Source organism: Bombus vosnesenskii, unplaced genomic scaffold (genome assembly GCF_011952255.1).
Source record: "Bombus vosnesenskii isolate JDL3184/JDL3185 unplaced genomic scaffold, Bvos_JDL3184-5_v1.1 scf7180000016263, whole genome shotgun sequence".
In the NCBI taxonomy this organism is placed as follows: domain Eukaryota; kingdom Metazoa; phylum Arthropoda; class Insecta; order Hymenoptera; family Apidae; genus Bombus; species Bombus vosnesenskii.
Genome location: NW_022884332.1, coordinates 1,349,621 through 1,363,509, shown reverse-complemented (window position 1 = coordinate 1,363,509; position 13,889 = coordinate 1,349,621). Strand labels below are relative to the sequence as shown.

The 13,889-nt window shown below is 42.0% G+C and overlaps 1 protein-coding gene across 1 annotated transcript in view; it reads left to right on the top strand.

Moving 5' to 3' along the window:
* Positions 1 to 13,889, top strand: part of LOC117242137 — a 163,774-nt gene that overhangs the window by 40,407 nt on the left and 109,478 nt on the right. Inside the window, exon 2 of the mRNA XM_033508563.1 lies at positions 12,281 to 12,371. Within this exon, the coding sequence (XP_033364454.1) occupies positions 12,287 to 12,371 (85 nt within the window). The 5' untranslated portion in view covers positions 12,281 to 12,286. The remainder of the gene's footprint in view (positions 1 to 12,280; positions 12,372 to 13,889) is intronic.

The following is a 13,889-nucleotide window of genomic DNA, read 5'->3' as shown; positions in this document are numbered from 1 at the left end:
TCTTCTTTCGTAAAATATTACAATAATAATACAGAACGTGTGGCGGACAGATAACAAACTCGGATTTAATATGCGGAATCGATTGGAAAATGTCGAATCCCGTCCGTCTCGTCGTTTTCACGAGTAATTATTCGTTCGGCTTATTGACAGAAGCGGAATAATTGAACGTAATTCGATTAAAGTTCGGCCAGTAGTGGGGGCAATTATCAAAACTTGGATGGGAAGTCATGCGGGCATCGTTGAAACGATTGTCGAAACTTCGAAGCTGTCCGGATATCGTTCGTGCAGGAAAACCGATTGTTCCTACCTTTTCGCCAATAACGATCGATCCTTCACCTGCAAGATTATTAAACTATTTCTGACATCGAATATCGAGGTAGTCTGGTGTCTTTTAGGGAGACGAAAGTTTCTTCCAAGTTCGACTAGCTAATAATAACTCGAGAAGCTAATCTTCAAATTTGTATCGTTCGACTCACGGATGAACGCTTGATGAGGTTCATTAACGTTTATTGCTGATATGTATCCTGATTCCAGGTAAATAAAAGATTTACCTGTGCGAATAAAATTTCACGCTGAAATTCCTTCTCTCGGGATTTTGATTTTTATCGAGCAAAGTATTAAACGTTTCCCTGCACGAACGATTGTACAATACGATAAAGAGTCTCAGTTAACACATTACGTACGGGTCACGAGATATCTCGTGTTTAGCAAGCCGAACGTTGCGACCGGATCACGAGATTCTCGTTTTCACGCTTTTTCGACTAAATCGATGACTTAAGCAACCAGAGACAAATGTTTTCGTTATGTTACCAGGGTAACGAAGCTTGCGCATTCTTGTGTCAAATGAATAGCAGAACAACTGAACGTTGACATTCCGAGCACGTAAAAACAATCAGTCGGTATAGCCAGTACATCGGTAGATCTCTGCCGATAAAAAATGTGCAGGCCCTGGAAGCGCTTTGAGCTCGCAGAGCGCCCTACGCAATGTGTTAACGAGCGTCTCAGAATATCATGCAATTTTTTAAGCAGCCACGGTGAAGAAATTTGTTGTTATTTCTGTATTCAGAGGTATTAGAATCACAATAGCTATTATTTTATTTTTTTGGATAAATCTATCGCACTGTTCTGAGCCGAAAAACCTCTATTGCACTTTCTTACACAGACTAGGGATAAAAGCAAAAGAATATCTTAAATCGATTGTATCTAGAACTATCTTCTAGTTACTATTTATTGTAACTAGCGCATCTGCACACGGATGGCGAGCGCGAACTCGCGTTGTCATTTTGAGCAAAATTGATAATTTTATTGATAATAATAGTCACGAACATAAACGGCTATAATTGTCCATAATATTTCAAATACAATGATACAATGTATGTCTACAGAGGGACAAGTATCTACGCAATTTTTCACAATCGTTCCTCACGGTCTTTGCACGCGCTTCCTCGAATTTTCTACGAAACGGGCATCGAGGTAGACGAGAAAAAGACGCGAATCGTCGCGCGATGATAAGTCACTCGCGTGATTCTCGTGAAATTGAAAAGCAAGTTTTCACCCCGGTGAGTGTAGTAGCACGCGAGACAGCTTCGTTCGGCTAGTTACGCTCGAAGAACGAAAAGCAACGATCGTCGCCTATTTCCTATCGACGGAACAGACTTCAACCGCAACGTCAGTGACTGAGAACAAAAATAAGCGAGTCGATATGCGCCTATATACACGCACTGTTACCCTGTTTCCCCAGTCACGTTTGAATCTTACCACGTCAGGGAACACTGGGCCGTGTTCGCGGTCTATTTGTGAAGGAAAACAGAAAATGGATAAAATATCGAGGTTGCTCGACCACGTCGAAGCCGTTTCTGCTTCTTTTTACGTTCGCCTCGCCTCGCTGACTTTCGCCTTTCATCCCTCTTTCCATTATCCCATACCTTCTTCCCCATGGGTGTCTTAAGTACATGTCGATGCAGCCTCTTTCGGTGGAGCTACTACCGGGCATCTGGAACAAATAAGGAATATCGCCCGGAAAGACGTAGCTCCGAGAGCGAAAATGATTGGACGACGAGCTAAGGATACCAGCTCCTCGTTCGACTCGATCTTTTGCGTTCATCCTCCCACCCCTGGACTTCCCTCCATAGTATAGCAATCTCATCGCAGTGTCGTTTGGTAAATAAGAGACCAGCTTGTCCTGTAAATATGTACACGTATTTCTATCGAAGCTTCTTTGTCCCCTGTTTGTCGTCGGTACAACGTGAAAAGGTTTTCATTTAGTTTTTCACTTGCTCGCTTCAAAGATACTCTGGTATTCGTTTAATCAGTCTTCACAGACTTGATACTTTTTCGTAGGATCTTTATTGGAAGAAGAGAGTTTAATCCTGTTATTCGTAAATAGCAAATACACTCTGGTTTCCTGATTGCTACGGTACAGAATAAAGCGATAATTGGTTTAGAAACGACTGAGTTTCCGCGAGAAAGGGGAGGTGCGAGTAGACGACGGAATTGTTGAATTATAATTACCGTCTATGTATGTCAAACAGAATCCTCTTAAGGGCGGGCAATCTAGCTTAAGCAGCAGCAAGATGATCTTAAGGAAAGTCAAATGTTTTTATTAAGAGAAGGTATTTTTGCGAGCGTTCTATCTAGACAATAGCATAATTTGTTGCGTGGGAAGAAGTGGGAATACGCAACTAGGAGTAGAAATTCAGAGAAACTGGTAAATACGATAGCTTCCTGGCGTTGTATGGTTGCAAGTAACTCGAGGACGCTTCTATTCGTATTGTTCTTAAATCTCGAACGCAATGTGGCGAGTGAGAATTCCTATGACAGTAATAAGAGATCGAGAATCGTGTAAATATCTTTCTTGATGGAAAGCAAAGATCGATTTAAGGATTAAAATTAGGAATTAGAAGTACACGTGTATTATGTGTACTGCTTATAAAGAAACCTTTCGTAGGAACAAGATCGACCAGAGTTGCAAGTTCGTTTGAAAACTGGAAAAGAGACTTTCCAGAGAATTATCAGTTGTCCCGACAAGGGAGAACGGTTCGGTTCCGATCTGCACGAAACATTGGAATCTCGATCCTTTAGCTAGCTGACTCAAAAACGATCGTAAGATTATCAATATGAAAAAATGATGGATAAAAGACAATAATAGTAAATTCTAATTGAACCAAGTCCTTTACAATTCATGTATATTCCTTGGATGTTATTCTCATGGAAAATATTTGGATGACCGTTTGATTATTTGGAACGTGCGTTTCCATTGTAAACAGCAGTCTAAAACGCCACGGTTACCGAACGGAACAAGAGTAACACGTGGTACGAGACAGGAATCGCTTTCTGTTCTTAATCTCGAAGCGAAGCTCTGGTTAACCTGGCGGTGTATAGCCGCACGTAACGATAACGCGATTAAAGTAACAAAATACGTGTCGTGGTCGGAATTTCTCATTCGTTTCGCGTTTCTCCGCTGTGCGAGCGTGGCGTTCGTTTCCTTTATCAGCGGAACGCCGCGTCGCTTGCTTTATTGCTTTTCGCGTGCGCCACGCCAGACCACAATAGGACGACAAAGGGGCCACGGGGGGTGTGCCGGCGACGATAGCAATAAGAGCGGCGAAGCAATATTAAGACTCGAAACATACTGCGGAAAACGAAGCGACGCAACGTTCAGGTGCTTCATCTCGGTGATTCCGGCCAGGGGGACGAGTTAAACTTTCATCGTCTTCCGGCTTTATTCTCCCTCCTTTCGTTGCCTCTTCCAACCGTTCTCTTTAATTCTCGCCCGAGCCTGCCAGAGGACGAGGTGAAACGAGACACGCTCAGCCTGCTATTAATAACGTCTGGTATCGTTGCTAACCCTGAAAACTTATTTCTGTTTATTCGCGACCTTATAATATCGTCGGATTAACCGTACCTTTATCCTTCTTTTTTCTCTCGTTTCTCATTTTCTTCGTCCGTTTGGTTCGAAGCCACGCTTCGATCTCTCTTAACGACTGGTTGCTCTCCTCGACTTGTCGAGGAGAATTACGCTTATAAAGGAGCGTAAGCGAGAGAATAAATCGTCGAGGAGACCTGTGTCAGAAATTTCAGAGGCAATTTCAGGTCGGAGCTCGCCGGATTGCTTTCATTATTCAGTTCATCGTTCGGCTCCGAAACGAGACGACACTAGGCGATGGTGGTAGGGATGCAAGACCTCGCTGCAGACGAGAACCTTTCGGAAGGTTGATCGCGAAATTCTTAGATTTTCATTCGACCACGAGGTTTCCAACGCCAGCCGAGTAATTTCCCCTGAGTTCTATTTCGTCGCGGCTACGGATTCGCGGCTACGAGATCGTCGAGTTCTTTCGCAGTTCCGCCGATCTTTCGAAATTGTTATGCAAATTCATATATCGGGTACTGGCTGGATTTGTCGATTAAGATCGTACGTACGCAGGAACGATGTTTAAGTCGTACGTAATTCCGTAAATGTTAACTTTGTACAGGGAGTCTGGTTCGTAGAATCATATTTTATTATGGTAAATTGGTTGCTCATTCGCTTCTTAACGATTGTATTTTTTTAAATGGAGCTGATAGCTTAATTGGTTAAGCGATGAATATCAAATTAGATACGATCACGAGATTAAAATAATGTCTTTTCTAATGTGGCCGAAATCAGTTTGAAACATTTTGGAAACTGTTTATCGCGAGGCGAGACTAACGTGACTGGAATACTTGTATGCTAATATAACACAATTAGCGAAGTTCATGGATATGCAGCCATCAAAGACTGAAACTTTCTGATGTAATTTCATTAGCGTGGAGCAAGTTAAACGTGATTCCGAGTGTTGGTTAAAGGGGGACAATACACGAGGACAATACATCGCTGCTTAATCATATCGACAACTAGCATAACATGCAAGCATTATGTTTCTTCTGCGACAGTCTCGAGTAAAGCTTCTATTATAGTAATATAATATCAGTTGCGAGCATTCTACAGAGTTCTACAACGTTCATTAGCTGTGATTTCACTTTTAATTTGAGTTTCAATTAATTAGCCACTTTCAAATTGTAATTTCAATCGCATTTCTCTATCGAGATAAGAAGAGAAATATTATTGATTTAGATTGATAAAAAAAGGTAAGAAGAAACATTGTTAAACGATAAAGAGAAGAACAAAAAAATTCGAAAAACGAAATAGAATTACAAAATACGATATTTATCATTAACGTAGAATCTCCTCGACGCGTTCATTGCGTTCCACGCGCACTCGATTCGACGCGTATTTTTAGACTCCGTACGGTACCGATTTAAACACCACGCGCGAACTACAATTCCCAAAATTATGAAAAAGTATTGCATACCGATTCATATATAAAACACACGCGTATGTAAAGTATCGGGATATAAATATACATAGTACGCGATGCTGTATGAAAATGTTTTGTTATAGCACACAGCATGGTAGAAAATCGAAATCGGGGCCGCGGTCAACGTGTTACGCGAAACAATTTATACGAACCGCTACCACAAAAACCTCAACCCTTTTCGAATAGAATTCGTAAATTCGATATCGCCGGTGGAACGATCCCGAGATCAACAGCGATCGCTTTTATACAAATATCATTAACAGAGTTGAGAAAGTTTGCCGCCGGGGCGGGAAGTGAATTTCTGGCTGGTGAATAGAGCCGACGCGCCGGTTTAATCTCTGGAGAGCTACTTAGCGAGGAAGTTTGTTCGATCAGCGGCTTTTCTTGCGGGAACCTTGCCCTGGCCCTTCTTGCCTTGCCAGTTCCGTGACGAACAGCCCTAATTATCACTCGGTCGGATGTGGCCAGAACGCCGTCAGAAATTCCCTCGCAAATCCTTCTATTCTCGCCAAGGCTCCTGCTCATTTTTCCTCCGGGTTCAACGCGAGCGCGGGAAAGCCCCTGCGATGCTCCCTGGATGTTTTTCGGCCTTCGTCTTTCTTCCCTGGTCAACGTCTGCGTCTTTCTCGCGACGACATTTGAGAAATGAACGTACATCTAGCGCGTGCAAAAAACAGCGACCGTTCTCGCTTCGATAATCTCAAGATTTCTGGCTTAACGGGGGTAACCGTGTGCGCTGAAGAATGTGAGCGGGATCCGGAATAATTGTTTCTCTTTTCTTCGAAAAATTTTTGGACTCGTTTAATTTGGAGAGGAGAAATCCTTGGATTGGGAAGACGAACGAGTATAGCAAGATGCGGACATTTCGGGGGGCGGAGGATGAATTTTCTGAGGAGATCATTCAACAGGGTGTAAGGATATAACGGGCTCGCTAAATACTTGGAAGATCTTGGCTGAATTATCCAGGTCGTAGGTTAAGCTAGCCTGTATCGTCGTCTAGGGTAGGTGGGAGTATCATCAGAGAATTACATAGTTCTAGTTTGACTATCCAGCATCTGGAATGTCGAGATAATTCTTAATCGAGTTATTATTCTTAATCGCACAGAAAACGTAACGATTATAGATAAAAACATATCGTTTAAGATCTTGTTATCTATAATATGTCTTATTTTTACTTATATTTAATTCATAGAAAAGAAGATCCTTTGTGTGTCATATCTCACGTTTTACGACCAACGTATCGCCTCAATTTCTTTTCCTATTCCTCGTTCCATCTCTTCGATACAATCGTTTCTCTCCTTTTAACTTCCTACTTAATTATCCATATTTTACTCCCGACTGCGATAAAATCGTTGTTACTATATAGCGCGCAGCGGACGACTCCTCTTTCTTCGTTCGTTACGCTTAGTACACGGCAGATAGGGCCCGCTATCTCGGAATCAATTTTCCCTATTGCAGGATCCTCTCAAGCCTGCTGTTTAAGCGCTCTTTCGTCGGGGCAAGGTTCATAATGCAACGTTAGTCGGGACTACGGATGGAAAGAGCGGCTACAGCTATATCCGCGTATCGATCGACCCCGAAATCGAAATGCATCCTGTTTGCCTTCACGGCGCGGGTACGCCGCCGGTTTATTCACGCGGGCGGATCAAGGTCCTCCATAGAGGACTCGCCGAGGCCGTCCCCGATGAAAAGGGCTAGGGAATATTTTAGATCCGGCTAACCGTGAAACGAGATACGTGCAAGTAGCGTGGGCTCACGCCTAGCCAGCCTCGCTTCAGCGATCGATGAACCGTACGAAAGGATGCTCGAAGGCGCTGTTCCGGTTCCAGCGTGCAGCCCGTCGTCGTCTCGAGACACAGAGCCACGTTTGGTCCACGAGGCTTTACGTGTGTTCGCGCCAAGCACACGCTGCGTCCTCTCCTACTTTCGGTGAGAACTCTAGGTAGCTTCCACCGGCGATGTTTTCCCTTTGGGAAAAATAGAAACTTCCACGATACTCGTTGGAGGATTTGCCGGGAATAGCCTGGTAGAAGGAAAGGGATAAGCCCCACCGAGAAATATAGGCTACTGCTGACGGAGTCGTCCATTCTTTGGACAGGATCAAAGCCCTGGCTCGTTCGTTCGCGAAATAAGCGCGAACGAACCGTGACGGATATGGAGCACGACATTGTCCATCCCTTTTTATCTCTGCTATTTTATGGGTTTCATTCGGTCTCTTCTTTAGATGGTTTCGTTCTCGAAGGTATAGAGTAGCTTGGATACTCGAGACGGGTTGATTTGGTACGGCTATAGGGAGATCTTCGTTTCTGTTAGAACTCTTTGTATCAGGATTTTCAGTGATTTTAACTAACGACTCGTATCTTCGCGCATGGACGGTCGTAAATATCAAGACATTTACAGTGGTCGAATGAAATGTAATGTTTGGTATAAATTGGACGTGTCGAATGCTTGGTGTAAATTGAACCGGTGTGTTTTGCTTTATAACGTAAAGTATCAGGTCGCGTAAATTTTGATTGACTTTTCGATAAATTTCCACGTATATACATGGGAAAAATTCCTGTCCTTATCAAGACGATGGTATATAGGATGTTCTATAAATTAACCGTGCAATTCTTACAGCAAATATGGTAAATGCCAAGTATGAAGAAATAACTCACAATAATATACCAAATATGCAAATAATATAGGCGTTTAATAAATCTTTGTGTACGATAACGTATTTTAAAATTAAATGACGTACCCTCCTAAGCGATATATCTACGTACAAATTTTTGAAACATCTGAAATCCATTCCGAGAAATCCACAGCACCCGCATAATATATCGAGAAAATTATGCCACGAGATCTCGTAAGCACCCATTCTCACCGAATCCTACACCCCATGCGCCATTCAAGCAGAAACAATTCTTACCAGATCTGAACAAATTCTTAAACACGTATACGATACACCGGTAGATACACAAAGAGAAAAAGATGCTTTTTGTTCAACGTTTACATGCAAATGGTCGACCGGGCTGTCGCAAATATTTATACAAATAGCCAGCGATCGGGCAGCTACCGGATAAGGACAACAGTTTGTACTCGACGATTCTCAAAGGAACCGCGCACGTAAATATCGCAGATGATCACGAACGGAGAATTCAGCGGTCGCACGACTCGATCATAGGACGATCGGAAAGACGCGCTGCTGACTCGGCTGTCTCGAGCTCGGATTCGCGACCAAAGTGCCCGCGGTTCGAGTCCTGGTCGATTTTTGACCATCATCTGTGTTACTCGATTTATTCCTAGTTGTATCGTGCTTATGTCAGCGTGTTGTTATCGATTCGGAATCTACTTAAAATCGTAGGTGCTTCGCGTTTAGCTGTTCACAAACTCATCGTACACGTACTGAGACGTTAAAGTAACAGCGTCTCGATGTTGGAAATTAAACGATTATTTATGCGAATTCATATTCTCGTGGAGATGATTAAAAGAATGGAGCTCAGATGTAGGTAAAAAATTGTTTCACGTATTAAATAGTATTACAACAAATACTGTACTTCGCACTCTTCATATATTTTTCTACATTACGTGCTTTCTTACGTATTTTTTCATCTCCACATTTTTCATAAACATGTACAAGTCTACCCCGTCTACCGACAACAGAGCTCTTTGTACTTTAGAGTACCTGGAATTAATCTCTTGTACACGTATATGTGTATGGAAAACAACACTTTGTTAACAGTCTCAGTGCACTAGAATTTAGCAAAAATGAGAATATGCGAAACTTAGAATATTAGAAGCTCTATACACGAGAACATGTTTTGATACAACGTCGTTGTAACGCAAAAGGTAGTCACCAATAACCCTAGCGATTGACGAAGCTTGAGATAACAAAACAACGTAAAAGTTACAGCATCGTCGATGAGAGGATAAGCGAGATATTACGGAATATCTGTAGTTGTAAGGAGAACGATACGTGATCCTATGAAATCTCTATATACCTATACATGGATGCATTTCTTTGAAGATTTCGAAACGCGATCGGGGGATAGTAGAAAATGTTTTGTTCGGCGCCAGGCCGAGTTCTACGTATACAACGTTCGAGACCTTTGCGCCCCAAGACCTTTTCCCATGAATACGATCGGCGGCGCAAAGTAGAAACTTCCATCCGCGCGACGACGGCTCTTCATCCGCGAAATTAACGAGATTCTGGCAAGCGTTGGTCCGCCTCCGCGATTCTGCGAAACGTTGCCGTTCAGCGAACGATTTTGGCCTGAACAGCGTGCTAAATTGTTATCGGTGTTGTGTAATCGGTGGAGTTCCACCTTTATGCGGATTTGCTTGGGTAGCGTACGATGTGGATTGGGTTAAAGTTGCAGGCGATTTTGGTTAACTACACAGTGATTTACTGACATTTCTTTATTATTTCTAGCTTAGCTAATTTTGTTTAACGAGAAAGGAAGACTGTTTTAATGGCAAATATTTATCTTATTTGCCATAATTGGTAATTGATTAAGTAATCTATCTTGTATGTTATAATTTAGTCCTTAATGGATGAGTACAATTACGATCACGGTTCAATTTCACTCTTAAAATACCTGTGAAAAATAAATGATACGATATGTATGCTTTTGAACTTTAATGTAAATCAAACTGTTACGTCGGGCGACACTCTACCTAGGCCAGGCTACACACCGCGGGCAAGATGGAAACCAGACGTTCATGAACCGGATCCTTCAGACCGAACAAACATCTCTTTACTGAATCGTTTCTAAAGCTTATTGTTTACTACGGGAAGATACGGGAAAGTTAGTTTTTCTCACGTATCACACTTCCCACTAACAACTTTCTATCGAGGGCGGCTAAGACCCTTCCTGGTCCACCAACCTTCGTTTATCCAATCAGAAGCAACGTCTACTGCCCTCACTTTCCTAACCAAAATTGTCATCGACAAATCCGATGATCCCTTGCGTTAGACAGACCCATCGCTAGCTTTCCTCCGACACAGCATCGTCACTTTAAGTTACTTATTCTTTATCGTTAGAATAGTCAACATGTCATTATCGGGTTTCTATCCTTAAATCAATCATCTACTTAACTTGTACATACGCATCAATGGAATTATCTTCTTTACAAAGTTGTTGGAACAAACATTATTTTATACCTGTTAATTCGGTGTAACCTCGATTGAACCACCCCTATTATCGTAACAGAAATCAGGGAATCGATCATTTCGTGGCGTCGATTATCTAATCGTAACGGGAATTTACGACTCCCGTTGACGTGCTTTCTTGCGATCGCGTCTCTCCGCGAATAGTCGAAACACAAACAGAACAGAGGATCGAAAAGAACTCTTCGCTTTCTAAAACCTGTCGATAGTAAATTAGAATAAAGCATCACGGAAAGCCTAAACCCTGGAAACTCCGAGCTGTCCAAAAGTTCTCCGAACCATGTAAACTTTCGAATCTCCGACAAATGGAGCATTGTAATCCGACGCATGTAAACGCTTCTGCCATTCCGTTTGACGAGGGTCTAGACTCTAGAGTCTCTAGGTTCTCGTGGTTTATGAATCCAGCTACGTAATTGTCCGCTGAGAATCTCGTTAATTAGTTTAAACGATCGAACTTGGTTCCAGAGATGGCAGTCTGACGTTTTACGACTCGTACTCGCGTACAATGTTGACTATTAACGAGATATCGACTAGGAGACGCAGATAGGTATGACAGGGTGCAGACTATGCGTTAATGAGCGGGCAATCGACACCGACAATTGGCAGACAGGATCTCATCGTACCGGCTCGCTTTTGATTCGTGACAGGCCAGACTGCCACTGGGACCCCTTCGTACCGCACGACAGTTGTCAGTGACATGAAAGCATTACGGCGATCGATTACCGCACGGCAGCGCCGTCGATGATCTCCGTCCATTTCGTATACAGCCTGTTAATACTAACATCTGTTCGTGGCGATCTGATCGTCCAAAGTCAAATTGTAGGACCCTTTTGTTCTCGCAGTCGGGAGTTTACCAGTTTCACGACATTGTCGAGGTGTAGATAGTGGCAGCCGCGCGTGTGCCTCGCTATTGTTCCATTGTCGAAAGAGGTTCACGACCGACGTTATGACGAAATAGACTATGGCAGATTGCGAGAGATTGATCGTGGATGATCGGGAAACCTGGCTGTACCGTTTGATGCCACGTAGCTTCATCTTGTTTGGGAAGATTTTAATCTATTGCGTTAACTAGGAATTATCGACTCGTTCGATACTCCATCGACAAACTGTTGTACGTTGTAATTTTTGTTATTTAGCAATTATTTATTTCTTCGCGAGCGTTGTTTCGATTCTGTCAAAGACGAGTCAGATCGCGTTTACGTTTCCAAGGATTAAAATCGAAGCTGCGTTACTCTTACTATTTTCCAATTCTGTGATTTTGAATGCTTTTGGTCGGAGGTTGAGTCGGGTAATATGTAGTTAAATTTAATCCGTAAATTACGTAGAAATCGACGCGTCAGTGGTACGAATCTCGTGAAAAGCGTCGAATGTATGAGCAGCGTGTGTGGGTAAGAGAAGGCTGAGTTTTAAACCAGACTTTTCCCACTCGTTCCACGCTGAATGAATTTACAGTAATAAAATTTGTTCTTCGCGCGTTGGATGTAGAAGCAGATCAGCTATAGAAATTACTATAAAACGATTGTAAAATTTTATGAATAGTATACTTTTCGGTACGAAATAAATTACTCGCTTCAAATTATTTATTAGTCATATCTTCAGCTTACAATCCACCGCGTTGCTTTTAATAATTCAAACTGATAAAATTTTAACAAGTATTTGCCATTCAGAAAGTTCGCTGAGCGTACACGTATTTTATCGCGTGAACAGCGAGACAATCGCATGGGCTGGAGAACTGCTGCGGTTTCTGAATGTTCTCAAACACATTATAATTAATTCATGCGTTACCTTGCAGGTCGAAATGAGAAGGTGTGGCTTCGTCGTGTGGTTGGTCCTCGCCTGCCTCACCAGCGACGCATTGCAACAGTACAGGGAAAAGAACATCAGTGAGTGATATCATTTATTACTTCGTTTAATTAACACGTTGGAAATCGCCTACGTTCGCGTTTACGTCCTCGAATTGTCTGTCCAAAAAGCTGTCAGGGCGATAAGTGATAAAATCATATGGAGGTAACGCGATACAAAAGGTGCAGAAAATGAAATAAAACAATAAATAATTCACGAACAAGATTATCGAGACGTTTAACACTCTACGATATGTACGTACAAAATGCAAATTGAAAGTGACAAAACTTTTAGAAGACTTTCATGATGATGGTGTACACGTGAAGCATATGTTTCAGTTTTTATACTATAAATAAATTTACATAAATGTTATTCATTGTCATATAACATTGAACGTAATAAATATGCAATGACCAATGGACGTGTTAAAATCAGCTGCTAGTGATCGTGTCACAACAAATTTTTTGAACGGTTACCTGCACGATAGAACTAGCGCATCCGCACATGGATGGCGAGCGCGAACTCACGTTGTCATTTTCAACAATTTTTTTATAGTCACTGTATGTATAACAAAAGGGAAAATTCGTATTTTCGAGGAATAATTCGTTTCGAAGCGCTTCAATTCTCTTCATAGGCGGTTCCACGACATTACGAAAGATGCAGAGTCTTACCGTTTTCTACTGCTCGGTCGATGAAACGATTCTCCACGGGATTAAATCCCTGGCGACGACACGAAGTTAATTAGAGCCACGTGTCTTTCCGCCAATAAGAATTACAACATTCCCTGTGTGTCGTCTCTCGTGTGCTCTCGTCGAGGGAAGCTTCTTACGGTCGAGTCGTTGCGCAAAATTAGGTTAGATCGGGATCGGCGAATTCAATTCTTAATCTCGTTAGTCAGCGTCGTTCTCAATCTTTCGTTCCTCGTGCAATCGCTTCTCGCGAATCAGTTTGTCCCTACCACGTTCATCTGGATATTGATGAAGTTTCCTAATTAAAATTTTTATTTGATACCGCAAGACTTTCGAAACTTATATCTCGCCCTGTCAATTATTCATCGTTCATACGTAACTGATGTGTTTTTTAACGAACCGCGAGATGCAAGTATCTTAGAAAAGATTGAAATTTTGCAGAAGTAGTAGCCACGAGATAAAAGGGAATTGTTTTTTAGGGAAAGGGAAAGTGTTTTTTAACGAACCGCGAGATGCGAGTATCTTAGAAATATTAAAATTTTGCAAAAGTATTAGTCACGAGATAAAAGGAAATTGTTTTTTTTAAGGAAATGGAAAGTGTTTTTTAACGAACCGCGAGATGCAAGCATCTTAGAAATGGTTGAAATTTTGCAAAAGTATTAGCCACGAGATAAAAGGAAATTGTTTTTTAGGGAAAGGGAGAGTGTTTTTTAACGAACCGCGAGATGCAAGTATCTTAGAAATGGTTGAAATTTTGCAACAGTATTAGCCAAGAGACGAAAGGGATTTGTTTGAGGTATCTATTTACCTGTGCATTTTACAACACGAATATTTCGAAAATTTCAATATATTTTCTGGAATATTCTAAAG